The sequence below is a fragment of the Pongo pygmaeus genome, chromosome 11, assembly GCF_028885625.2.
Source record: "Pongo pygmaeus isolate AG05252 chromosome 11, NHGRI_mPonPyg2-v2.0_pri, whole genome shotgun sequence".
Lineage (NCBI taxonomy): Eukaryota > Metazoa > Chordata > Mammalia > Primates > Hominidae > Pongo > Pongo pygmaeus.
The window spans coordinates 17,037,969-17,065,883 of NC_072384.2; the positions used below are offsets into that span (position 1 = coordinate 17,037,969).

A 27,915-nucleotide genomic window follows, 5' to 3' on the forward strand; every position below is an offset into this window, starting at 1 on the left:
CAAAGCAAAACCCTGTCTCAAAAAAAAAAAAAAAAAAAAAAAAGGAAGCTTTCTGAGTAATGTGGCTTAAAAAACAAAACACTGGAGAGCTTATTTATTCAAACTACTTTATACCTCTGAAATATTCAACCCATGTAGACATCTGTATATACAAAGATTTGTTTTAATCAGATAAGTACCGATCATACGTTTGACGTGCCCAAGTGGACGCAGTGGTGGAGGACACACAGGAGACCGGGGCCATCTCTGGAGTCTCTCTGGGCCTACCTTTTGTGGAGGGGAGAGCACAGATGCAGACCAAGGCCAGACTCACTTCAAGTTGAGAAATGGGACAAATGGGACAGATAAAATCTACATCACCCACCAAGATCCTGTCTGAAACCTTATTTAATTCCTACTAGTTAGCAAATGCCTTTAGCTCATCATTGATTGCTCACAAAAGGAGCAAATCCAGAAGAATGTGTATGCCCAGTATACAGGCTAACTTCATGCCGATCTCAACATTCTAATGCTCACCAGGCTCAGTTACTGAGCATTTTCACCACGCCAATCTGATAAGGTTTATAATGTACAGACTTATTGGTATTTAAATCTCATAAAATCCCTATGAGGCAGGAATGCTATAATCCCCATTTTACAGATGATAAGCCTGAGTCACTGATATAACTTGTTACCAGGTATTCAGTCAGGACTGGGATTTGGACCTATGCAGGCTGATTCCACAGTGGACTCTTAACCATTACTACATATTTTTTTTTTTTTTTTTTGAGATGTAGTTTCACTCTTGTTGCCCAGGCTGGAGTGCAATGGGAGGATCTCAGCTCACCGCAAACTCTGCCTCCCAGGTTCAAGCAATTCTGCTGCCTCAGCCTCCCAAGTAGCTGGAATTACAGGCATGCACCACCACGCCCGGCTAATTTTGTATTTTTAGTAGAGACAGGGTTTCTCCATGTTGAGGCTGGTCTCGAACTCCTGACCTCAGGTGATCCTCCTGCCTCAGCCTCCCAAAGCGCTGGGATTACAGGCGTGAGCCACCGTGCCCGGCCATTACTACATATTCTTAACCATCCAAGATAAGAAATGATAAAAGTTGTACATAAGGGAGGCAGACAATTTGTTTTGGAGTATTCTGATGAGTGGTATAGCTATGTCACAGCAGATTGGGGTGACATTTGAGGATCATGCAGAGGCCTTGAGCCACCCAGCATCTCTGCAGTTCTCCTTTCCCAAGTATATTATCTGCCCGCTGCTTGCTGGTTTCCATCTTCATTTATTCAGTTGAGCCACAAATAATTGTATGCCTATTACATACCAGGTTTCTGTATTATGTACAGGAAATGAGAAGATAAATAAGAGACAGCCTCTTCCATATTTATGGCATACACTGCCCTCATTTTAGTTTCTTCCTCCTGTTCATAATTTCATTCTATTTTTGCATCAGTTCAAACTGTTGCTTGCTTATGTGAGGTGACCTCAAAGTGACTTTTTGAAAGTCCTGACCCTTTGCCTTTCAACATCATTTAAGAACAGCAATAGCATCTGGATCTTCTCAGTAAAATGCCTTTTCAACAGCTCAAAGCAAGGCTTGTTTTTGTTTTAATTTGGGAATGTTTCAAGTGAAACTTAGTTCCATCATTTAATTCCTGACAGCCCAATAACGAGGGAGCAATAACTCCCTTATCTGTGGGCTGTCTAATGACTATATAGTACCATCCTGGGAGCAATAGACTAAGGCCTTCTTCCAGATGCCATGTTTTAAGGCTTTCAGCTGGAAAGACCGTCACTCCGTAAAATTTATTTTGATTATTTTAAGTCAGGATTTGGCCTTCTTATTCAGAAACAAAAAGAAAAAAACTGGCCCCTGGCTTTCTGCCTCCTGCACTTCTGGCTCTAGGCCATACGATCATCTAATTTCTAGTTTTTCAGGCAGACAGAGAAAGTTAGAAACTGGCAACCGTGGCCTCAACAGCAGATAAGCACATCAAGTCTGTGACAGGAATTAAGAAGACTGCTATAGAATTTTTTTTTAAGTCACCTCCTGTTTCACAAAGCATAGCTGTCTCTTCCTTTTCGTCCTCCTTGCCCGTTCTCTTTGAGAAGTCCAGGTCCAAGAGGCACCAGACACTCAATTGACTAGGGTTTTGCTGCCTATAGGTAATTATGCTAAAAGTCTGGAGTAGTAGATCTTATGCTCGCATAATTATGCATTCCAGAGCAGAAGGTTTTTGCTGGAAAGCTTCACTGTTAGATATGATTTGCATTTTTTACTAGATACTTGTCTTTGGTCTTTGAGGACAAACCTATCAAGGATTCCTTTGTACATCAACAGAAAAGCGAAACACAAAACAGCCTATATGTGAGCATGGGGCCGTATTTTAATACAAGAAAGACACTGCTCTAGAACATGGCTCGCCTTTGCTTCAGGGCCTAACAGTTTATTTTAGCCATAAGGGTAAGGGAGCAGGTCAGAAATGACTTTTAGTGTAATCCTATCTGTAATTAAAAATACAAATGCTGTCATAAGATCAAATGTTATCAAAAATCAGTATTTAAAATTAAATTTACCCCCAAATTTCTTTCAAAAAAAATTTGTAATGTTCTTTTTCAGTAAAGCCTTTGCACTGCTAGAGCTGAAGAATGTGATCAATCGGCTTGTTGAATAATCCTGCACAGTAGGTATTCCGCTGAAGCCAACTCTAGCTGGGGGCTCGCGAGCGAAAGACACAGATAGGGCCCTGCCGCCCCTCGAAGAGTCGGATGGGCGCGCCCGTCCCCGGTGCATCAAGAGGCTGGCCCGGCCAGGGGCGAGCGGCTGGCACCGAATCCCGCGCACCTCGCCGCAGGCGGGGCTGGGCCGTCGTCGGCTCGATTTAAGGCTGGTATCCAAGGCTGCGGCCGGTCAGGCGAGGCGAGACGAGGCGACGTGAGCGAGGGTGCTTAGGGAGAACAGCCGCTGGCAGCTCAATGCTGGGTGGCTAACGCGCTACGGTGCCCGGCAGCAACCCAGCCGACAACCCGACCCGGATCCCAAGCTGCGTCGCGGACAATGCCGCGAGCCCGTCCCGGACTACGACTCCCGGCAGACTCTGCGACCGCTCCGGGGCGGCCCAGCGTCCACGGCGCCGGCCAGTTTGACAGCCGGGCGCCCTACTCGGCTAGCTCTGCTCCCAGCCAGGGACGCTGGCCTTCTCGCGGCTTTCCACCGATGTCTCTCTTTATTCCAGCTGCCTGAAACTCGGCCCCACGAATGGCAGGCAGCGTCCAAAATTCAACCCCGTAGAGCCAGCACCAGCCAATAAAGCGCACGGTTGGGGGCCACGTGACAGCAGTGGGCCGGCCCTCCGTCTGAGCCCTGATCTCTATGGTTTCCGCGGCTCGCTAGAGGGAGTATGGTCCACTGGAGGACTCCCTACATTCTTCCTCCATTACCTCACTGCCTCCGGTGGCTGCTGGGATACCGGAGGACTCGGGTCCCGGCTCGACTCAGTCCTCCAGCCGCCCGGGGAATACCTCTAGTTCTTCCCGGCCGCCGCCGCCACCGCCCCGCCGCTTCCTCCTCCGCCCGCCGGCCTCCTTCGCCCCGCCCCGTCCGCGCAGCGCGTCCGGCCCGCCCGCAGGCCAGCTTCTCTCGGGAGCCCCCACCCAGGCGCATGGCTCCATGAAGCAAGAAGAGGAGGCAGAGCGCGAGAGGTCCCGTCCGCCCCAGCCGCGTCTGGGCCAGGAGGAAAGGTGGGAAACTCAGGCTGCGCCGCGCCCTTCTCCCCGCTGCCGGGCCAGGCCTCCCTTGGTCCGCCGCCGCCTTGCCCGCCGGGCCTGTTCTCGCCGGGGCGGGCGGCGGGACCGGGAGGAGACCCCGCGGTCCTGGGGCGAGGGTCCCAGGGCAGCGGGGGGGAGGGGTCCCGGGCGGCGGGCGGGGCCTCAGGCCGTGTCCCAGCGGCGGGCAGGGGGTCGGGAGGCACTGCCGGGGAGGGGCGGGCGGCGCCGTGCCCCGGGCCGCGAGGCTCGGCTTCCGCTCCTGGTCCTTGTCTGCACTCCCTCCAGGAAGCAGGCTCGCTCGCTATAAAGTTTGGTGGTCTCCGGCGCCGCCTGGTGGCCCCCACCCACCGTCCCGCCGCCCCCTCCCCCGCCCGGCGTCTGGATTCCACCCCCGCGGCTCGGCCCAAGCTGCTCTACCCGTCGCTCCATCGTCTCCCCAACTCCCCAGCGCCCCGGACCCTCTTTCCTCATACCCTTGTTTCTCACCTTTCACCCTCTCCCTCGGCCCGCTTTTCCCGTCCCCGCTCTGGCCTGTCGTTTTCTTAACACTCTTCACACGCGCACTTCCTCCTCCTCCTCTTCTTTTTCCCACCCCTACCCTTGGGCCCTCCTTCCTTAACCTCTGCTGGCCCCCCCATTCCATGATCCGTCCACCTGACACGCTGGGTTTCATGCCTCTGTTTCCCAGGCTGTGGGTTGTGCCCTTCACTCCTTGCCCTCCTCCATTCCCTGTCCTGATCTGAACTCCTCTGTTTGCCACGCTCCCTCACCCTTATCCCTCTGGGCCTTATCCTCTTTCACTGCCCTCTCCTAGGATAGAGTGGGTGGGGCCTCTCCCACCCACAGGAGATGTAAACAGTCTCCTGTTTACTTACATCTTTGGGAGTAGCTCAATTCTCTAGTAGTGGGGAGAGTTGGTGAAAAGATCAGGAAGAGGTTTCTTCGAGATTGAGAGTAAGGATGGATGACTGTTAGCAACAGTGACCCTCTCTTCCCGGCATAGCAAGATGGCCTGCCCTCAGGTCCCTGCCTCTGGCGTGCTGTCCAGTAATTCTTCAGTGCTGTCTTTGCAGAGGATGGGAAATTTATTTGTGTTCTGAAACCGGCGGAGAGCTTTTAAATGGTCTCTTCTGGCCTGAGAGCAACTTTTGCTCTGCATCTGTGGTGGGGAAGTTTTAATGTGCGTCTCATGCTCGAGTTCAATAAATAAAACCTTTGATTCTCAGTGTCCTCTCTTGTTGATGACGCTAAGGATGAGATGATTCAGGGCATGGGACTGCACGGCTGCCTCAGATTTAGAGTTTGCAAGGTTTTGAAATAAGGAGAGCCTGTTCTTTAGCTATTTGCTGTGCCCCCCACCCCCCCGAAATTGCTTTGTCGAGTTGTGGTTTTTCAGAAACCGTATCTGTCTTACCTCTGCACTACCTGGGTGTTTGTTCACTGCACCTGCATTTCCGTCTTAGGTACAGGAAGAAGGAATGGAATCGGAAGGAAGAAAATTCATTCCAGAGACAAAATAGCTCCCCTCCTCTGTTGTAGCTGTTCCTCTGGCAATACGAACTTTCTGCTTTCAGTGAGTATTATCTTGGGCATATTTAGAGTAGAGCATCGTTGTAGTTTTTGATTTTAGGCATGTGCTAGGATTTTGGGATGTAGGTGTGTTTTGTTCATTTGTATTTTTCTACTTCCATGACGGGGTCCTAATGTTGATGAAGTTTTTCCGCTTGTTCCCTTTTAAAATAATTTAAATATGCAAAGGCAAGAGCTAGGTGGTGGCGTGGCATGATCTTTCCTTTATATTTCTAGTGTGTAAGGTGTGGCTCCCCACCCTTCCCAAATTAGTTCCTCAATACAGCCAAAGAGGTTGTCTTAACTTTTAGGGTAATTAACTCAGAGGTTAATGCAGTTCCTGATCGAAGTCAATTATTGGTTCTCTTTTCTATAGTTTCAGTCCTGAGAGACTTTTGGAACATTTTGTCCTAAATTTGAAATAGTGATGATATTTTCTTGAAAATCCCATCACAGATTTGAAAATAATTAAAAATTTTCACTGTAAACTTGAAACAAAGTTCTGGGGAAAAATTATGACTGCTGTGCCCTCTTGAGTTGGTTAATGATAGTATGCTAACACTTAGGAGAGAGTTTTCAGAGTGTTTCCCTTCTTGGTGAAGCCTCCCAGCCCCTCTGAGGGATGCAGGGGACAAATGTCTTTATTTTACAAATGAAAGAACTGAGGCCCGGAAAAATCTGGCACCTTGCTACAGGTCACATAGAAAACAGAGGGGAGGTGAAAAAAGTTTTGACTCCTAGGTACATGTTTTTCTTTAAGCTAAGTTGAAATGAAAATGTATAGTTCTGGCCAGGCGCGGTGGCTCACACCTGTAATCCCAGCACTTTGGGAGGCCGAGGCGGGTGGATAACGAGGTCAAGAGATGAAGACATCTTGGCCAACATGGTGAAACCCCATCTCTACTGAAAATACAAAAATTAGCCAGGCGTGGTGGCACGTGCCTGTAGTCCTCAGCTACTCAGGAGGCTGAGGCAGGAGAATCGCTTGAACCCGGGAGGCAGAGGTTGCAGTGAGCCGAGATCATGCCACTGTACTCCAGCCTGACGACAGAGTGAGACTCTGTCTAAAAAAAAAAAAAAAAAAATTTGTAGTTCTTTATGTTTTTAAAAATCTATAAAGCTTAAAAACAATTGTTGCCAGGCATGGTGGCATGCATCTGTAGCCCCAGCAACTTGAGAAGCTGAGGCAGGAGGATCGCTTGAGCCCTGTAAATAGCCACTTCAGCCTGGGCAGCATAGCAAGACTGCATCCCTTTAACAAAAAAAAAAGTCTGGGCACAGTCACTCATGCCTGTGTAAATCCCAAAACTGGGAAGCCAAGGCAGGAGGATTGCTTGAAGCCAGAAGTTCAAAACCAGCTTAGTCAACATAACAAGACCCTGTCTCTACAAAAGGAAAAATTTTTAAAAATTAGCCGAGTGTGGTGGTGCATGGCGGTGGTCCCAGCTACTTGGGAGGCTGAGGCAGGAGGATCTCTTGAGCACAGAAGTTCAAAGCTGCATTGAGCTGTGATTGTACCACTGCACTCCAGCCTGGACCACAGATGGAGACCCTGTCTCCAAAACAAAAAGGAACAATTGTATAGGTATATCTGTGATTTGTGGGGGAAAATTTTCACACACCAAATGTTTTGGATGTGTGTATGATGGGGGTTTCAAAAATAAATGATTATTTGGTATGGTTACCAGAATGTATGTGGGTTTTTCTGACTGTTTCCTGGAATAGTTCCATAAGTAGGACAGAATTATAGCTCAGGTGCCATTTCAGTACCCATAATGTAATTATTAAATTGAATTTCAAGTCAACTCTATGTCACAAAGGAAACAACAGCTTGTTCCCTTCTGTGGAAAACTTGATTTGAGCAAACATCTAAATGCTAAATGATAACAGAAGAAAATGCAGAGACCCCCTTTTTCTTGGCCTTTTTCCCACCTCCCAAATCTTTATGAGATCGTGCCCTCGAATAAGCTGTTGTGAGGCTTGTCTTCAAAAGGTGAATCTAGATTTTTCCCCGCACCTTTAGGCTTTTCTAGATATTTTAATCTGGTGGTTGTGTGAAACCTAACTACTTTGACAACAGTTTTTTAAATGGGTATTCAGTATCTATCAAGATGTCTACAATAATAGCATATTTAGCAAATTTAGTCTCTTTTTTAGTGTATGTCTGTAAGCTTAAATGAGGACTCTAGTGGAATAAAACTGTACAACTCTCAAGGCAGCCAAGTATTTTTCTCTGTGTTTTCTGGCATCTCAGAATGAAAAGAAACAGTGGATGATTTATCGGAAGCCATTGCTCTCCAAAGAAGGAGACCATCACGGTCACGAGAGTAATAACCCGTGTTAATAATACGATCTTTTAGATTACAAGGTCATTCTTAATGGAATTGTGTTAGGAGGGCATTATTTCTCTAGAAATTGTAAGCACTCAGAGCTGTGTTATTTTTATAACCAACGCTACTTTTATCAGTGGGGTAGGGAAGTATTGGTAACAGCAGACACTTAATAGATAGTAGTTATGTGCCACAGAACTGCCAGGTGCTTTTCGTGTCTTTCACGGCTCACAAATAAACCTCTGTGGTAGCAGGAGCCCAAGTCCACAGAGATGTGAATACTTGCCTGAGTTGCGTAGCTGGTACGTGGCAAGTCAGACTTGGGATCTGAGCTGAGATTGTAACCTCAAAATCTAGGCTGTGTCCCCTGAAGAGGGGAGCTGCTCTGGGAAAATGTGAGTTATTGTTTTCAGTGGGCTTAGTAGCCTTGAAAGGGACCTGTAGTGAGACAGGAAGGTCCTTTTGCCCAGACAGACACATGAGTGAGAGCATCATCACATCTTTGTGTCAATAGCAGTCTCAATACCTGGTTTGTAAATACTAGCAGTGTATGAGAAATAGTTTGTATTAATCCCTGAAACCACAAATGGCCATCCGGGCAAATAAACTCTCCAGTGGGTAGTTCTGAAAGTGCTCCATCATTCAAAAAGGAAAAAATAATTCTTCCCAACTGCAGTTTAGATTATCTGACCTATCAAAAGAAAGCCTTGAGCCACCTTGAAGTAGCACCCGAAGCCATTTCCAGAACTGACAGCTACTGGTATGTTTTAGCAAGGACGACAGCTACCAGCATATGTTGGACCAAGAAGTGAATTTAGATGATAGTTGACCTAATTTTTAAAATGAATTATCCACAGTGGCTATCCATTTTGCTATGAATAATTATTAAACTATCCCTTGGTTTGGGTTGAATAGAATGGAGATTGTTGATAAGAATAGGCGCTTGTAATTCAGTCATCCTCAGGTTCTGCGATACTCCACTGTCAGCAGGCAAACTTAAATACAATTATTAGATGTGTAGATAAGATTGTTGGTGACAATCAGGAGAGTGTGTGTGTGTGTGTGTGTGTGTGTGTGTGTGTGTACTGTATGTAGGATACCATGTTAGGTGCCGTGAAAGGTGAAACAGATGCCCTGCGGCCTCTCAGGCTCAGGGTGATGCCGAGTTCAGTGCTGACTGAAATTTTTAAGTTGTAAGCTGCTCCAAATAGCACGGCAGTGCTCAGCGTCCCCACAAAGAGGGAGGAAGAGTCACTGAGTGGCCGTTGTTGCGGGCCCTAATGAAGTTCAGGGCCCCCTTGAGTGTGTACATCAGGTGGAGAAGAGAGAACGTCCTGCAAGCACAGGGCAGATGAGGACGCCACAGCATCACTGAGGAAGGCTGGTGACTTTTAAGCACTAAGGGCACACTTTATTTGACACCTGCAAGGTTAGGAGGTCTTAAGAGGTAAAACAGTGGTTGCTGTGATTTCTGCCAGCTTTTTGTTGAAGTATGAGTTTTGTTTCCATCTGGTGGAAACCTAGTTTTAACTAGCTTATTCTTATTGGTGGTCCTAATGGATGAACAGGAAGAAAAGGGGATCACTACTGCGGACTCTCACCATGGCCCTTGAGCTGAGCTTTGTGCAAGTAACCAGCTGACGGCCTGGAAGGGTCTTGGTTATATATACTTTTATAAAGCAAGGGTTTTTACACCTGATTTCAAACTTTTTTTGTCTTTTTCCTTCTGTTTTAGTGGAGAATGGGGTCTTATTATGTTGCCCAGGCAGGTCTCAAACTCCAGGGCTCAAGCTATCCGCCTGCCTCTGCCTCCCTAAGTGTAGGGATTACAGGCGTGAGCTCCTGCACCTGGCTTCTCTTATTTCGGATGAACTAGCTTCACAGTAATTTGTACTATGCTCACAGTACCATCCTTGGTAGTTTTTATAAAGTTTGGCAGGGAAGTTTGGTGGGCACAGATTTAGAAGAGGTAGAGTATGTCATTAAATGGAGCATTTGTTTTTAGCTGATCAGAAAGATAGTCTGATCTGTTAGAATGCTATTATTCTGAAGTACCTTACCTAGTACTCACAAAGCCGGGCTGCTGGAGGACCAGGTGTCTCTTGATCCTTGTAGGGCAGTGCTGAGAGCTGAGTCGGGAACTACTTAGTTGTGATGAGATACCTACATTGTTGGAATAGGACTAGAGAATCTCGAACCTAAAGAGAAAATTTTGATGAAATTTGTTGATAGTGGTTGATGTTTAAGAAGTCTTTGTTTATTACCAGCACCTTGGTTTACTTTACATTCTTTGCCTGTGGTTGTTATATATTAGACCATTTTTGCATTGCTATAAATACCTGGGACTGGTAACTCATTTAAAAAAAAAAAAGGCTTAATTGGCTCAGGGTTCTGCAGGCTGTACAGAGAGCATAGCAGCATCTGCTTCTGGGGAGGCCTTGGAGCTTTTACTCATGGCAGAAGGCAAAGCAGGAGCGGGCCCATAACATAACAAATGCAGGAGCAGGAGAGTTGGGGGGAGGTGCCACACACTTTGAAATGACCAGATCTTGAGAGAAGGCGCTCACTGTCATCACTGTCAGGAGTACAGCACCAAAGGTTGGTCCTAAATCATTCATGAGAAATCCACTCCCGTGATCCAGTCAGCTCCCACCAGGCCCCACAGCTAACACTGGGGATTACAATTCAGCATGAGACTTGGGTGGTGACAAATACGCAAACTATATCAAGTTAATATTTGCTTTTTGTTGGCAGATAAGTAAAATATTGGACCCCTCAAAAAACTGCCTTAAATAATTCCATAGAAGAATGGGAGGTGGAGAGAGTAGGTAATGCACAGAGGTATAGATGAAGTAAGATTGGCCATAGGTTGGAAATTTTTAAATATTGGGCTCATTATACTATTTGTGGAGTATACTATTTTCTCCACTTTGGTCATGTTTGAAATTTCCCATAGATTTGAATTTATGGAATAAGCTTTTAAAGAAATGCCTTCTAATATATTTTTGATGCAGAAAATATCTAACTCTGCTTTTGGTCACTAAAACTCAACTGAGACTATCAGTTGAATTGGTTATTTAGTGGCCTTCAGGGAAATGCTTGGGTCTAAAGGGCCAAAGATTGTGGTTGGTTCTGTTCATTGCAAATCATAGTTGGAAGATGTGGGGGAACTGTAAACACAACTGTGTAAAATCAACTGTGATTATGACCCACTGCGGATCAGTGATTGTGTGTGGCATGTAGGCAGAATCTTCTGGACTTGAGTTCATCTGCATTGGTGTGGTTTGAAAATCCCTTCTGTTGCTCTGTGATGGGGTGTTTCACCAGTCAGGTGGCTGATACCACCTGGAAGAGAATGTCTGAGTTGTTGCCTTCATCTCACGACATTTAGCTTTTCCTTCAGGTGTGGTTTGGTGTAATGAGAATGATGAAAGGTTTTTTTAGCTTTTGCATTTTATCCTTTCCCTTTGATTCTTTGAATTCTGAGGCTCTAGAGGTGCAGAGCCTCAGAGCCCTATTAAAACACCAACTCTCTGGGAATGTTGTCCTGCTGCTTCGTCTGACCTGTATCTCTAGCTCACTGCCCACAGTTGCACACAAAGTAGAGTCAAGTGAGAACTCAGGCCGGTGACACCCATCGTGGATTCAAATGACCCTGGATGAGGGGATAATTTTCCAGGTGATGGCTGAGATGTTGACTTTGGGCTTGGTTTTTCATATTGTTTTCCCGGCTCCATTTTTGGTGGCAAGATTTTATACGCTGTTAGATTAGTTCTTTACATACCCTAGAATTTAAATTTTTATTTATTTATTTATTTATTTAGAGACAGGGTCTTGCTCTGTCACCCAGGCTGGAGTGCAGTGGTACAAACATGGCTCACTGCAGCCTCAACCTCCTGGGCTCAAGGGGATCCTCTTGCTTCAGCCTCCTGTGTAGCTGGGACCATAGGTGCGTGCCACCATGCCCAGCTAATTTATTTTATGTAGAGACAGATGTCTCACTTTGTTGCCCAGGCTGGTCTCCAACTCCTGGGCTCAAGCCATCCTCCCACCTCGATTGACCTCCCAAAGTGTTGGGATTATAGGTGTGAGTCACCACGCCCAGCCCAGAATTTAATTTTTTTTTTTTTTAATCCTGCCCTAAAGAAAGAGACTGAATCCAGTGGATATTATTGGCAGGACTCATTCTTTCTTGTAGTTCCAGGCCATACAGCCTGATACATAGATTGTGATCTAAATCCTAGCTCTGGCCCAGGTGCTGTGGCTCATGCCTGTAATCCCAGCATTTTGGGAGGCTGAGGTGGGCAGATCACCTGAAGTCAGGAGTTCAAGACCAGCCTGGCCAACATGGTGAAACCCCATCTCTACTAAAAATACAAAAATCAGCCAGGCATGATCACACGTGCTGGTAGTCCCAGCCACTCAGGAGGCCAAGTAAGGACAATTGCTTGAACCTGGGAGGCAGAGGTTGCAGTGAGCCAAGAGCATGCCACTTAGTGGCAGTGTGGACGATGTAAAATGTAAAATGATGGTAGCATCATCTGCCTTGTTGAGTGCTTTAGAGGATTCAGTGAAGCCCTGTTTGAAGAGTGTGTGCTCTGTGCAAGCTCTGCTATAAGCCCAGAGTGCACAGCCAAGTACTGGCCCCCCAGGAGTTGCCCTCCTAGAGAACAGTGGAACAAGAACCCAGATGATAAGAGCAGCTAAAAGTATTGATGCTCAATACATGCTAGTCACTGTTTTAAGCCCTTTATGTACATATGTGTGTGTGTGTGTGTGTGTGTGTGTGTGTGTATATATATTATATATATATATATATATTTTTTGGAGACGGAATTTCGCTCTTATTGCCCAGGCTGGAGTGCAATGGTGTGATCTCGGCTCACTGCAACTTCCTCCTCCAGAGCTCAAGTGATTCTCCTGTCTCAGCCTTCCAGGTAGCTAGGATTACAGGCATGCACCACCATGCCCAGCTAATTTTTTATTTTTAGTAGAGATGAGGTTTCTCCATGTTGGTCAGGGTGGTCTCGAGCTCCTGACCTCAGGTGATCCACCCACCTCGGCCTCCCAAAGTACTGGGATCATAGGCATGAGCCAGGGCACCTGGCCTCTTTACATATGTTAAACTCATTTAATTCACCCAACAACCCTAGGAAGCAAATACTATTATTATTCCTGTTTTGAGGAAACTGAGGCAGAAAGAGGTTAATCGTGGAGGAACCAGGATTTGAGCCCAGGCCACCTGGCTTTGGAGGCAGCATTTTAAAAAACCAAGACACTCTGCTTCCCCTCTCAACAGTCCAAATAAGACAGTGACATCCATGGTCAGAAACAGTGTAGTCATTGGAGGTTTTATTATATTGAGTATATAAGACTTTCTCAAAAAGAAGCCAGGTGTGGCTCACACCTATAATGACAGCTACTGGGGAGGCTGCAGTGAGAGGATCCCCACCGCACACCACACCGCACCGCCCCCCACCACCTTTTTTTTTTTTTTTTTTGAGACAGGGCCTTGCTCTGTTGCCCAGGCTGGAGTGCAGTGGCATGGTCATAGCTCACTGCAGCCTCAGCCTCCTGGGCTCAGGCAGTCCTTGCTCCTTAGCCTCCTGAGTAGCTGGGACCACAAACAAGTGCCACCATGCTCAGCTAATTTTTTTTATTTTTTGTAGAGACTGGGTCTCCCTGTGTTGCCTATACTGGTCTCAAACTCCTGGGCTCAAGGAATCCTCCTGCCTCGGCCTCCCAACATGCTGGGATTACAGACATGAGCCACTGTGTCCAGCCATCGGGTTGGAGGGAGCGGGGAGCGGATCCCTCCCTTGTGGCCAGGAATTTGAGACCAGCCTGGGCAACATAGTGAGACCCCCATATCTCAAAAAAAAAAAAAAAAAAGATAGCTGGGCATAGTGGTGTGTACCTGCAGTCCTAGCACTTTGGGAAGCTGAGGCAGGAGGATCACTTGAGTCCAGGAGTTGGAGGCTGCACTGCATTCCAGCCTGGGTGACAGAATGAGACCTGTCTCTTAAAGAAAAAGAAAGAGAGAGAGAGAGAAGAGGAGAGGGGAGGAGAGGGAAAGAGAGAAGCCCCTATTTCAAGAAAGATGAGAGAATGTACAAGCTTATTATTCTTTGGCCACAGAGAGCTTTGATTTCAATCGGAAATGCCCTAGATGTGTATTTTGTTATGGATCAGCATATATGAAGAACATAAATAATCCTTGTAAAATGTTTATATCATTCAACGTAAAGTGACAAGTTGTTTAGAAATAATGGCATTGCAAATGGGTATGTAAATATTTAATTTGAAATTTAAAAGGTTGAAGAATTTACAACTGAAATACTATTTGTAGATCAATGCCTAAAAAGATAATTATATGACATGTCCAAATCACAGGGGAAAATTTAGGTAGGACAGTGCAAATCTCTCTTCTCTCTCTCTCCCTCCCCCCACTTGCCCTTCTTTCTCTCTCTTTCCAGCCAAAACAATAACATACAATGACTTGAAAGAAAACTTAGTTTTCTGTACTTAGAAACTTCAGTATTGTCAACTTGAAATAACTAGGCTCTATTTTCCTGATTTTGTTGAGGAGTGACACTTTTCAGACAACAGGGAGGACCTTAGTTGTGTTATGGCTATACATTTTTACTGCGGGCTTTTAAAGAAAAAAACAAAAACAAAAACAATTAAAAAAAAATCCCTTCTTTCCCCTTCGCATCATCAGCTGGGAGGAGGCTGTGGCTCCCCAGCCCATGTGACACCACATTTTGTTAAGCTGGGTGGCTTTGTATCTGTCTGGCTGGCTATGACAGGGCAGAAACTGCCACCTCACAAAAGGGCTGTGAAGCTTGGGTCATTCATGTGAATAAAGGTTTCTGCTAGGTTGCAGGTTTTTTGAATGAGGTCTTGAAAGGATAGGGAGATGTATAGAAATTGGAGTGAGTTCAGAGGGGAACCAAAGAGAATGAGGGGACTGGAGGAGGAGAGCTGCAAAGACAGAAAGGTGGGAGCCTTGTGTTAGAAGATGTGCCCTCTTCAGAGTGACAGCCAACTGCTTTTCATCCTTGCTGTGGTTTGGGGCTGAAAGTACGAAGATAGATTGTAGTTAGTGATGAGGAAAATACAGAAGGATGTGGTTAACAAGGAAAATCAAGAAAGTTCCTCTGGAGTTCTTTAAAAATAGGATGGTTCAATTTGGAGCCTCTAAAAAAGGTAGAGACATCATGATGATGAGTCTGACAGGTCGTGCGCAGCCCTCCAGGCAGTCTGGAAATGTCCTCAGCCAGCTTCAGGCTGGCTGCTGCCCCACCCTGTCTTCTGCCCTGGGGACTCTTGGGGAACAGGGAGCTCCTTGGTGCCTGCCTCCATCCATAGTAGTCATCTGGAAATTTTATGGAAAATAAAAATTAGTTCTCTTTTAGGAAAAGGTTAGGGGTTTCTTCTCCTGGTCTGTGACCTGGAGGTTGAGTGGGAGAAAGAATTTGACAGCTCTTAGCTGGTCTATGCAGACTCTCTCTCTTTGATGTCTTTTCCTCTCCTTTTAACTAACCATTCAAATTAATGCTTAACTTCTCATTTTGGTTAGGGTTCTGCAGCATTCCAGACCTCGAGCACTAAATCAGGATGGGAAAAAGACGTTGTGTTCCTCCACTCGAGCCCAAGTTGGCAGCAGGTTGTTGTGGGGTCAAGAAGCCCAAATTATCTGGAAGTGGAACGCACAGTCACGGGAATCAGTCCACAACTGTCCCTGGCTCTAGTTCAGGACCTCTTCAAAACCACCAGCATGTGGACAGCAGCAGTGGACGGGAGAATGTGTCAGACTTAACTCTGGGACCTGGAAACTCTCCCATCACACGAATGAATCCCGCATCGGGAGCGCTGAGCCCTCTTCCCCGGCCTAATGGAACTGCCAACACCACTAAGAATCTGGTGGTGACTGCAGAGATGTGCTGCTACTGCTTCGACGTACTCTACTGCCACCTCTATGGCTTCCCACAGCCGCGACTTCCTAGATTCACCAATGACCCCTAGTGAGTAAATCACGTGCTGGGGGCACTGAGGAAGGCACGGTGACATCTTTCTGGGGTGACTCTCTTGAGAGGGTCTGCTACTTGGAAATCTTTATTATCATTTGAGGAAAGGGTAACGGGAAGAGAATGATTAGAAATGTCCAGACAATATTTAAAACATTCAGTGGATTCAGGAATGGAAGGGAGCAGTTCACATTTGGAGGAGGCTGTAGGCTTGTTGTTAAAGTAATGTTCTGGAAACCAAGTGAGTTCATTCTTGGCTCTTCTGTTGCTTCACATGGCAGTGGGTAGGTCATTTAACCTCTCAAGTGGGGAAGTCACGCCATACCATTGGGGACCCCCATAGTGTTGAAGTCCAGGTGAGTTGGAAGTCTGAGGGCCAGGCTGGAGACTAGGAGCTCTCATTCATTGGGATCTGTGATTTGGTTAACAGGGGTCCCCTCACTTTGTTCATGAGAAATCCCTTGGTAAACCTGTAGGGCCACTCACATCCCATCAAGAAGTCAGAATCTGCTTCAGTATTTTTAGTTCAAGATTCTTTGTTGCTTGTCCCAAGCCCTCTACTGGTCTCAGTGACTTAAATAAGCAATATGTATAAAGTAAACTGAAGAAATCCATGCTAGCATTTTCTTCTTCCTCAGAATTGGAAGCCGCTCTGAGCTGGCTTTGAAGAGCATTGCTGTTTTTTTATTTTTGTTTTGGGGGTATGCTTTTGGAGTGTTCATTGATATGAGATTATTCATTCCTCAATTGTTGGTTGCCATTCGGAGACTGCAAAACCTTGGCTGGGGCATGGAGAGGGTGTGAAGAAAAGGAGCCTCTTCCCTTGGGAGACCTGTCAGGTTGGCAAATCACACACGCACATAGCTAAGGGGAAGTTGTTCTCTGTGAGTGTGTCAGAGGAGAGGAAACGTGGAGGGAAGTGTGCTCGGTTTTTTGGGAACTGTCACCCTGGGGTAACATGGTTAGAAAACACCTGACTGAGCAGGTGGAGATCCCAAGCCTGAGTGAGATCCAGGGTGCCCCACGTAAGAGAGAGATGCAGTTTGGGAGAACAGGTGGTGATGTGGGTGTTTAGGGAAGGTTTAGACTGTTGTATTCAGAGCTTTGCATTTCCATCCTGCAGGCAATGGAGGCCTTGTCTTGAAGGATTTTTCAGTAGGCTTTGGGGCTGCAGCTTTGGCTGGTGCTGTGCAGGTGCTTTATTGGGAGGAAAAGATGGCTAGATGGGAGAGCTGCTGTGGGGCCCTTTGGGACAGTGATCAAAGCAGAAAACTTTGAAAACTTAAGTTGCCTCTAGAAATGATTAACTCAATCTAAGAGGTAAGGACATTAGAGTGTGGAGGGATTTCAGGAAGAGGGAACAGGCCTTGAAACCTCCTGCTAAAAAATCTGTCACTGTCAGTCTGATATAGCCTTAATGAAGTGTGACTTTGGCCTAGAAACAGAAAATGGCAACTCTGCTAATAAAAAGATTCCTTGGCTGGGCACGGTGGCTCATGCCTATAGTCTGTAATCTCTCAGCACTTCGGGAGGCTGAGGTGGGAGGATCGCTTGAGCCCAGGAGTTCAAGATTAGCCTGGGCAACACAGTGAGACCCCCCATCTCTATTTTTTTTTAATCTTTTTTTTTTTTTCTTTTTGAGACAGAGTCTCACTCTTGTCGAGGCTGGAGTGTGGTGGCACAATCTTGGTTCACGGCAACCTCTGCCTTTCAGGATCAAGTGATTCTCCCACCTCAGCCTCCCGAGTAGCTGAGATTACAGGAGCCTGCCACCACGCCCAGCCAATTTTTATATTTCTAGTAGAGGCAGGGTTTCGCCATGTTGACCAGGCTGATCTAGAACTCCTGACCTCAAGTGATCCGCCCACCTCGGCCTCCCAAAGTGCTGGGATTACAGGCATGAGCCACTGCACCCAGCCTTTTTAAATCTTTTTTTAAAAATTAAAAAATGTTTTTTGAGGGAACTTTTTTTCTGAAAATTTGTGAGTGGAAATATTTGTGGTTGTCAGGGGCAGACATGATCATGGAGGCAACATGGGTTTGCAGATGAACAAGGGGCTGTGCAGGTGAGGTGTCATCGTGAAAGACGGAGCTGGGGAGCATGGCTACCTGGATAAATAGACTTAGGGAAGAGGAAACTGGAGAATTCAAAGGAAAAGTTGAGTCTTGGGCAGAGGAAGAGGAAAGTAGCATGTAAATTTGGCAGCAAAGTGAATTAAAGCTGTCAGCATGGAACATGGGAACCACTACACGGAGCCTTTCCTCATGCTGCCTTGTAGGTTTCCTGTTTCCAGCCAGGGGCTGTGCCATTTTCTGAAAGGCAGAGAGTCCTTCGGGTAGCTGGCAAGTCCAAAAACAGGGATTTTTGGCAATAACAGAAATGAATAGGGACAAAGCCAAAAGGTTTTGTTCTTATCCATGATTAATTTGGGGCTGGAGAATGTTTTGTGTTTTGCTTTTTTTAGTCCGCTCTTTGTGACGTGGAAGACAGGGCGGGACAAGCGGCTTCGTGGCTGCATTGGGACCTTCTCAGCCATGAATCTTCATTCAGGACTCAGGGAATACACGTTAACCAGGTAATGACACCAGACATTAAGAACTGTAGATAAATTGGCTAGAATCAGAAATAGCTGCCTGACTTTATTTCTTCTAAGTGATGTATGTTGAGCTTTCTCTTTTTTGGTAATCAGGAAATGTAAGGGGCTTAATCTGGTGAGTCAGTTATCACTTCAAGTACAGACAGTTAATAGCATCAAGTTGTTTTTAACATGTTAGTGTTGATGAACAATAGATACTCTCTGCATAGCTCAAGATTCATAAATATGTGGGCTCTGTGGCACCTGATATTGGCTCCTGACTCCAGAGCAGCCTTACCTATGTTTTCTGTCCCCCTCCAGTGCACTTAAGGACAGCCGATTTCCCCCCCTGACCCGAGAGGAGCTGCCTAAACTTTTCTGCTCTGTCTCCCTCCTTACTAACTTTGAGGATGCCAGTGATTACCTGGACTGGGAGGTGAGAACAGCCGCATTTGGAACTCTGCATCTCTCGTTGCATTTGGGTTCGGGTTAGTACATGGCAATGTATCTCCTTCATTGAGAGAGAGGGTATAAGAATGTGAAGGCTGAGTTTGGAACCAATTGTGGGCAACATAGGTGACAGAAGAGGTGCCGCTATACCAGGAGTAGGCAGAAGTGTCAGTGGAAAGGCTTGCTTCTCCTGATTCTCCCTAGTCTGCTTGGTTTACATCCTTCTCCCATGTCTAATAAGAAATAATGGGATAAAAGAAAATATTCCAGATCCTTCTTGGCAAGCCCTGGAGTAAAAGTTTTTGTTTGCTTGTTTGTTTTTGTTTTTTTTTTTTTTTTGAGACAGAGTTTCGTTCTTGTGGCCCAGGCTGGAGTACAGTGGCGTGATCTTGGCTTACTGCAACCTCTGCCTCCCGAGTTCAAGGGATTCTCCTGCCTCAGCGTCCCAAGTAGCTGGGATTACAGGTGCCCACCACCATGCCCAGCTAATTTTTTTTTTTTTTTTTTTTTTGAGACAGAGTCTCGCTCTGTCACCAGGCTGGAGTGCAGTGGCGCAATCTCAGCTCACTGCAACCTGTACCTCCTGGGTTCAAGAGATTCTTCTGCCTCAGCCTCCTGAGTAGCTGGGACTATAGTCACACGCCACCACACCCAGCTAATTTTTGTATTTTTAGTAGAGATGGGGTTTCACCGTGTTAGCCAGGTTGGTCTCAATCTCTTGACCTCGTGATCCACCTGCCTTGGCCTCCCAAAGTGCTAGGATTACAGGCGTGAGCCACCATGCCCAGCCATTTGTATTTTTTTAGTAGAGACGGGGTTTCACCATGTTGGCCAGCCTGGTCTCAAACTCCTGACCTCTGGCAATCCACCGGCCTTGGCCTCCCAAATTGTTGGGATTACAGGCATGAGCCACCGCGCCTGGCCAAGTAAAAGTTTTTATTAGGAATCAGATGTGAAGGATCGTGACCCCAGATAAAAACCTCGTGGCATGCTTATTTAATGGGATAGGGTATTCACAATTCCTGGATGAGTTACTTAAAGAATTCATTTCTCCTACCTTCATATTCTCAGAGTTGGCTACACATACTCTCGACCCTTCCCTAAAAGCAGAACTTTCTTTGGCCTCTATACCTCCTGAGATAGAATTAGTCATGAAATGCGAGAAGGTTTCCCTTTTCTAGGCCTGTGTTAAGCTGGTCAGGGAACAATGTTGATTTATATGTGGGGACTGAAGTTCCATTAGAGTAAGTAAATGCCATTTACTTGGTTGTACTTTTTTCTATAGGTAGGGGTCCATGGGATTCGAATTGAATTCATTAATGAAAAAGGTGTCAAACGCACAGCCACATATTTACCTGAGGTTGCTAAGGAACAAGGTGAGTTGGTTGAACGGGATTTTAATGACAAGTATCATTCACAGTGGTGCCAGTTAAAGGGCAAGAAAGTGAAGTGTGTCACCTTGCAGCCCAACTGCAGCTAAGAATGAGGGCCTTTCTGCCTCTTAATACCTGTCAAATTCCTATAGAACCAAGGGTAAACTTCCAAAAAGGTCTAGGAGCTGGGAAAAGAAAAAGGGTAAATCGTTCACTTACTCGCCTGATATTTCAAACACTTCTTTTCAATGAATAGTTTTATTTCTTGGCCCCTTGAACTACAGTGGCAATTGTAGCAAAATACCACCAATCAACCTAACCATATTGTAGAATTCAGGAGGTACCGAACTTTGGATCACAAATCATTAAACAATGTTATACATGGCAAAGGGTATAAATATAGTCCCTACTGTTTTTTAAAGAACTCAGTAGTCGGCCAGGCGTGGTGGCTTACTCCTATAATCCCAGCATTTTGGGAGGCCAAGGTGGGCGGATCACAAGGTCAAGAGATTGAGACCATCCTGGCCAGCATGGTGAAACCCCATCTCTACTAAAAATACGAAAATTAGCTGGGCGTGGTGGTGCGTGCCTATAGACCCAGCTGCTCAGGAAGCTGAGGCAGGAGAATCACTTGAACCCAGGAGGCAGAGGTTGCAGTGAGCCAAGATCGCGCCACTACACTCCAGTCTGGTGACAGCGAGACTCCATCTCCAAAAAAAAAAAAAAAAGAACTCAGTAGCCTATAAGTTCTTCTGATGAGGACGTTAAAGGTAGGGTGGATCGAGCAGATTTTGTCTTTAAAAGAATATCTAGAAGGGTACCTTTACATGTTGCTTGTGCATTCTCTGATACGTAGTGCAGTTTTCCTTCTTTCTTGGAATTGGTCTGTTTTTGAAAATAATATGTGAAACACAGTATTTGTTGGGTATGAGCCTAGAATAGAGAAAAAATACCCAGTGAAGTATATATCATGAGCAAACATGGAAAACGATTGCCTGGTTGGTTTTTATTTTGCTTGTGCTTAAACTTTTTCAAGAGCAGTGTGTATGTGGCATAAAAGCAAACCTTTTAGCCACCTCTTTTAGGTCATAAATCTAACACACTCTGTACAAGGAGGCATACCATGTTTTGTAATGGGGAGGTGTAAATAATAACTTAGGTAAATAAATTACTTTTGCCATTTGAAAGTTGGTTGGAAAAATAAAAACTTTGGAGCACCTAGCATAGTAATTTAGGGGATTTTCTTTGATTTTTCAATTTGATGAAGTTGGTTTTATCTGTTAAGAATGAGGCTGGGCACGTTTGCTCACATCTGTGATCCCAGCACTTTGGGAGGCCAAGGTAGGTGGATCACTGGAGCCCAGGAGTTCAGGACTAGTCTGGTGGCGAAACCTCGTCTCTACAAAAAGTACAAATTTAGCTGGGTGTGGTGGCACACACCTGACAGTCAACAGCTACTTGGGTGGCTGAGGTGGGAGGATCATCACGTGAGCCTGGCAGGTGGAGGTTGCAGCGAGCCAGTATCACGCCACTGCGCTTCAGCCTGGGTGACAGGAGTGAGACCCTGTCTCAAAAAAAAAAAGAATGTGCAAGAATAACACAATAGTATACGCATGAGCAACTTTCCTGCCCTTCCTGAGGGAACAGCTCCTTCCTTCCTTCCTTCCTTTCCTTCCTTTTCCTCTTCCTCTTCCTGTCTTTCCCTTTTTATTTCTTCCTTAAGACAGGGTCTCCTCCTGTCACCCAGGCTGGAGTGTGGTGGTGTGATCCTGGCTCACTGCAGTCTTGACCTCCTGGGCTCAGATGATTCTCCCACCTCAGCCTCCTGAGTAGCTGGGACTACAGGCGCATCCCACACGCTCACTTAATTTTTGCATTCTTAGTAGGGATGAGGTTTAACCATATTGCCTAGGCTGCCCTTGAACTCCTGGGCTCAAGTGATCCTCCTGCCTCAGCCTCCCAAAGTGCTGGGATTACAGGCGTGAGCCACTGCACCCAGCCAGCTTCTTTCTCGCTGTCAATTTTTTACCATGGAAAACAGGACTCCAAAAATCATCAGACTGAAGGAGGGTCACACAAAGGAATATAAGTTGCAGAATTTAAATTCCTCTCTTCCCACAGAGCAGCCTTGGGTACCAGCACTAGGCCAATAGGCTGGTCTAAGTTGGAACCATGTTTGTTCCTAGATAATTATACTGGGGTAACATCTGACAGGAAGGACGCAGGAGCAGGGAGCCTGGGGACAGCCATTATGGCATGTGTCGGGCTATCATCTCATGTCTCAGAGTCTCCACGGGACTGGCAGACAGACTGGGCGCCAGGTACGTGGGGGTCAGTGCCCAGGGCTTCCTTTGCCTTAGCAGACTCGGCTGCTTCTCGAGTCCCATTTCTTTTCTTGCACGGGCCATGTGAGAGCGTGCCTTACTCTTGCATGTGCATTGACCTCAGTGTGGCCTCTCTCCTCCTCAGACTGGGATCAGATCCAGACAATAGACTCCTTGCTCAGGAAAGGTGGCTTTAAAGCTCCAATTACCAGTGAATTCAGAAAAACCATCAAACTCACCAGGTAAGCCATTGTCTTGTTTTCCTTATCATTTCAATTTAGTTGGGGTTGAATGGAGGATAATTTTGATGGGATGGAGAAGTGTTCTCTGTGAATGTCCCTAAATCAAAGAAGTGTGGGTGAAGTTCAAATTTTGAGGAAGCAGTGGCAGCAAAGGCAGAGACTCTCCCAGCATCCTGTATGTCTCCACAGCCGAGCTGGGGGCACATTTGGAGCAGGGCAGGTTTGCCCTGCAGGCTGTGGATGGCTTTGCCAGACCCACGTGGTTGGGAGGCTGAGGGGGAGACTGAGATTAGGAGACAAGGCTCTCTCTGGAAGTCCAGAGTCAGTTGAGGTGCCGCTTTCTGACCGCACATGTAGTCAGGCGGCAGGAGATACAGGAGTGTAAGAAAATGCTTTTACAAAAAGTTAAAAGGAATTGCCTCTCATTTGTGGGGAATACTTCTAGGAGGAGGCTGCCTAGTGTAGTAGAATGCAGATGGACTTGGAGTTGGAATCCCAGCTCAACATGTACTAGCTGTGTGACCTGAGCCAGTTATTCTACCTCTCTGAGCCTGTTCCCTGTCTGTAAGATGTGAATGATAATACCTTAGAGCTGTTTGAGGCTGTGCTAAGGGAATGTATGGAAAATTTCTAGCCTGGGGCCAGTCAACATTGTAGGTGATCAGGAGATGTTAGTTCTCTTCTCATCCCTATGAAATCAGAAACACTGAGAGGTTTAGCTTCTATGGGCTTTTGTGGGCCTCTTTTGGGCCCCTCATCTGTAAAATGCTGAATAATCATATACTAATCTCACAGGTCTGTTTGGAAGATGACCCAGTGTTTTTTAAATGCTTTGGATTCCAAAAATTTTTAAAAAACAACAAAAAACTCTTCAAATACAAAGCATTATTATTATTATTATAATTTATTTGAACAGCCATTTCCCTGTCAAAATTCAGGAATAATCACCTTGCAGTGGAGGAGTGATTACAGTGGGAAAGAGATGGCTCTGGGTAAGGATTGTCACACCCAGCTCCTGTGGTCTGTAGTAGGCTCCATAGGTTTGTAACACCCCATGCTTCGCATCCTGACTCATGGCTCTTTCCAGAGCACAGCCAAAGTGCTATGAATTCTGTTCTGACGACCCTGTGATATGGCATATTCATCTGGGGAGTGAGACCTATATAGCCCCAAGGATCCTTTAACCTGCTTCAGCAAACTTTGACCCAGAATTAGGTATCTGTGTCCCTTTTAGTTATAATAACTTGTTTGTTGCTCTTACGCGAATTGAGGTTGCATTTCTGTCAAATGTATCACATTTACTCTGGAAGTAGATGTGCAGTTTGCACTGGGTTTTGGTGCAGCCATCTTCCAATCTGCCACCCGTGTAATTTGACCTTGAAATTCTTCATCCAGACCCCAGTAGCGGATTGCTTACGAGCAGCCTGATGATAAGCACGTGTAGTGTTTCAAGGTGGGATGTGCTGAAATACATTCTCGGGGGAATTGTGATTGTGCTTTTTCATCTTGTTCATTTGTAATAACAACATTGTTTTCTTGTGCTGTCTTTCATTTTCTGTAAGTAAGATTGCTCTTGGTCTTCCATTTTATTCTTTCAAAATGTGGAATACGCTTTTGGTTTTTCTCTGCTGAGTGACTTTACAAAATGAAGCGTTTGGGGTTCCTAATACCCTTTCCTGTTTCCTCATACAGGTACCGAAGTGAGAAGGTGACAATCAGTTACGCAGAGTATATTGCTTCCCGACAGCACTGTTTCCAGAACGGCACTCTTCATGCCCCGCCCCTCTACAATCATTACTCCTGACACACGGCTGCATGACCAGTCCCACCCCCCCGTGGCCACCAATGGCTATGACATCATTGGAGCAGATGCCTCCTCTTCCTGGTCCAGTTACTTCTATTACTGCACCATTTTATGATGCTAGCTTCCGTTGCCAAGTCTGCCTCCCGCTGACTGAGGGAGGGTAGGGTTACCTTGAATGAAACAGAACTTGAGGGGCCCAAGCCTTATCTCAGCCTTTCCTCAATATGGGGTTCCGTTGGATTGGGGCTCCTCCATGACTAGTGGGAATTACTGTGGGTTCAGAAGACCCTTGTCTGGTATTTGCCACATGGGTGTTGGCCACACGCTGGAAGCTGAAATTGATGATCCCTGAAGGTTGAACCCACACACACCCCTGCAGCCTCCCCAGATGAAGTAGGTGTATTCCCCTGGCAGTCTGGGCAACGGAGACCAAGAAACATTTTTAGGTTGTTTTAAATTACTTTTTTTAAACTTCCAGTTTATTGCGTACCAAGAGTTGATTACAACCTCCATGCTTCATAAGCGGACGCCACGTTAGGGTTGGACGTGGGCACCACGAGTCCTTCGAGGCTCCTGGACAGAGACCCACATCAAGATCGGAAGCCCTTTGGGTGGCGTTGCAGATCTCATTGCTCAGTAGGCCATGAAGATTTTCATCCTCATCCCACTCTCAGTTGGATTTTCTGGCACTCTTCTGCATTGAGTCTCCTGATTACTGAACAGAGCTCCGTCGTGTAGCCTGCTGAGGGATGGAATGGAGATGCCCACAGGAGGTCCTGATGTCATCACTGCACGCAGGTGTGAGAGGAGAGACCTCTTCTGCACCGCCCGGCTACCTCACTCCTCTGCTGGTAGCAGTGCCTATAGCTGGACCTAGTAGGTTCTCAGAAGCGTAGATGTGCAAACAAGCGATTGAGTTGGGCTTTAGGAGGACACATCATAGGAGAGAATCCAGGGTCTGTAAGCTGGTTTTCTTTTCAGGTGACATCCTGAGGGGCCTGTAAGCAGGGGAGCTCCTTTTTCTAGTTTGCCTGTAGAAGTGGGAAGACTTGTTGGTGTTTCTGTCCTTTACAGGACATTAGGAAACAGTTGTGTAATTACACAAGGTGGATCTTTATCTTGCCTGACATGCTGGGAATCTTCACCCCACCAGGGCAAATTTCCAAAAAGCTCATTTTATTCTAGGTCTTTCAAACTTTCATGTGACATATTTCCCTTTCCCATTGTTGCTGACTTCCAAATCGCTGTCAGCAATTTTTTCCTCTCTCCTTGCCTATTCTTCACTCATTTGGTGGCAAAGTTCATAGAACTAGGGGACTTGGAAGATGCTTTGAAAATATTGTTACAAAGGCACTGCTAAAATGATTCACAGGGAGAGTGGCCAGTTGGAAGAAGGATCCTAAGGATGTGACACTGGTTTTCAACAACATGCTTAGAGAACTCTTGAAGTGGATTGGGTGTCAACCCAGTGAACATAATGTTTTTATTTAATTTATTTTTTGAAGTTTATGTGGTGATGGTGTGGCTTTCCGAAATGGGCAAATATTCAAGAGATCTTTTGCATTTTCTTCTGCCAGGAAGGGGGAAGGGGAGCGGGGGCACAATCTGAGAAAGGACACCTGTGCTGTTCTAGGCATCGCTGGCAAGTTTGTGGGAAGGGATGGGCAAGGGTGAGTGGGTTTGCTCCACACCGTCCTGTGCTGCTCGAGAGGACCTGGGACGTGCGAGGGAAACGTGGGTGACGGTGCCTAGGCTGCGGCCCTTCACTGCTGTGCTGGGTTCCTGCAGCCTGCTATGTTTCCCTTGGCAATGTAAATGAAGATGGAGGGGTCGTTTCATGATTTCCTGCTGCTGAGAATAAATGTCTTGTTAAAAACATGTGGCAACGGTTACTCTTAGGTGCCATGGATCGATGTCAGGGTGGTCAGCTCTGGACTAAGCCACCCACCAATTTGTACAACAGTATTGATACATAGGGCTACACTCATTACTGTTCAAGTGTTCTATGTTAAAAGTTGTGTTTAATTTCTAAAGATTAAAAAAAGCAAAAAAATTGGTGCTAAACCTTCACCCCTGAGCACGCTCAGTGAGACTGGTCATGCAAGCATTTACAGTGCCATGCTCCTCAAGCCGATTTTTTCTTGTAGAAATGTTGCCCTATTTGTCTTCTCCAATGTATGGTATGTTATTTTATTTTATTATTTTATTTTATTTTATTTTATTGAGGGGGAGGTAGGATACCTGCCATTTAAGAAAATGAATAGAAAATTTTAAAACCCGAGAAATGGGGAAAAAAAAAAAAATCAGTGCACAAGAATTGGGCTGGTTAGGCCCAGCACCACACTGAAGTGGGCTCAGTGGTTTTTGGAGTGAAGAAGCCTTACTCCCTGCACATTCCCTCATGCTCCCACACAAGTCCAGCAATGGAAATGCTTGGGTTCCTCTTGCTTTGTCGGGACTCAGGAGTCGACCAAGGGAAACCATTTGGCCCCATGAGGAATGGGCATTGTCAGTATCCGTCCTGAACGGGGCCTAGTCAGGAAGCGGTCTAGAAGTATACGGTCATGGTCACCTCATGAAAGTGTGTAGCAGGTGGCTCTCAGGAAAAATACCAAGTCTGGATCATCCACGTGGCAGCTTTGCATAGGGAGAGGACAGCTCCGAACTGGAACTGAGCTGCCTTCTCTGCACGCTTGACCAAAGCAGTGATGAGGGCAGCCAGTACCTGCGGTGTGCGTGGTAGGTTTAAAGAAAAGGGAATGTTTTCTGCTGAGTGTTTCCTTTGTCCTTGGGCTGCTCGAGCTGGACAGTAGGTAACCACTGTTTTCAAGGACCAGCCCAACTTCTCTGGCTTGGTTCGGAGTTCGTTTCATCCCTAGCTGTGAGTGCCTTTTGGTCTGGAAAGTTGGCTTGTCTCATAATACCCACAGCTAGGACATTCTCTCTGTAATTATGAATTGTCCTTGTTTTACATTAAAAGAGAATGTCTTTGATCACTAGAGTTTGTTGGTGTTGGATTATTTCCACTGTGAGATTCTTAAAACTTTTTTGCTTCATAATAATAAAACAACTCATGTTAGAGACCCTTTCAACATGAAAGGTTTGTAGTTGAGACATTACATATATTTTATTGTTTATAATAAAAATCATCTATACAAAAGAAGTCCTGAGTGTTAATATTTTGCACAAGATCTGTTTTCCATGATGTGTTGACATCTACAATTTCACTAACTGTTGATGTTATTTTCTATTGAGATTCTGGAGCCTAGGGAGCTATGTGTTCTTTTTGTTCATTTCGTTCTTACTTCCCTGAAGCAAGAGACTATATGGCCTTCAGTGCAAAGACTTCAGACCAATTCTTTGTATTACACTTGGTTGCCTCTTGGCTATATAACTTCTGAGTGCAAATCATTGAACACTTTAACGAAGTATTGTAGAGAATAAATCATAATGGATAAAAA

General features: G+C 45.9%; 1 protein-coding gene across 2 annotated transcripts; it reads left to right on the plus strand.

Moving 5' to 3' along the window:
• The first annotated feature begins 155 nt into the window (after positions 1-155).
• AMMECR1L (AMMECR1 like) lies at positions 156-27,915 on the plus strand. Of its 2 annotated transcripts, XM_054477124.2 has the most exons (9): positions 156-3,729; positions 5,220-5,329; positions 15,238-15,682; positions 18,151-18,261; positions 18,583-18,697; positions 19,997-20,087; positions 22,271-22,405; positions 22,554-22,650; positions 24,343-27,915. In XM_054477124.2, the coding sequence occupies exons 3-9, from the start codon at positions 15,276-15,278 to the stop codon at positions 24,452-24,454; spliced, it is 1,068 nt and encodes a 355-aa protein (XP_054333099.1). In that variant the 5' UTR covers positions 156-3,729; positions 5,220-5,329; positions 15,238-15,275; the 3' UTR covers positions 24,455-27,915. The 2 variants fall into 2 exon arrangements, with proteins under 2 accessions (XP_054333099.1, XP_054333105.1); XM_054477130.2 differs by lacking the exon at positions 22,271-22,405.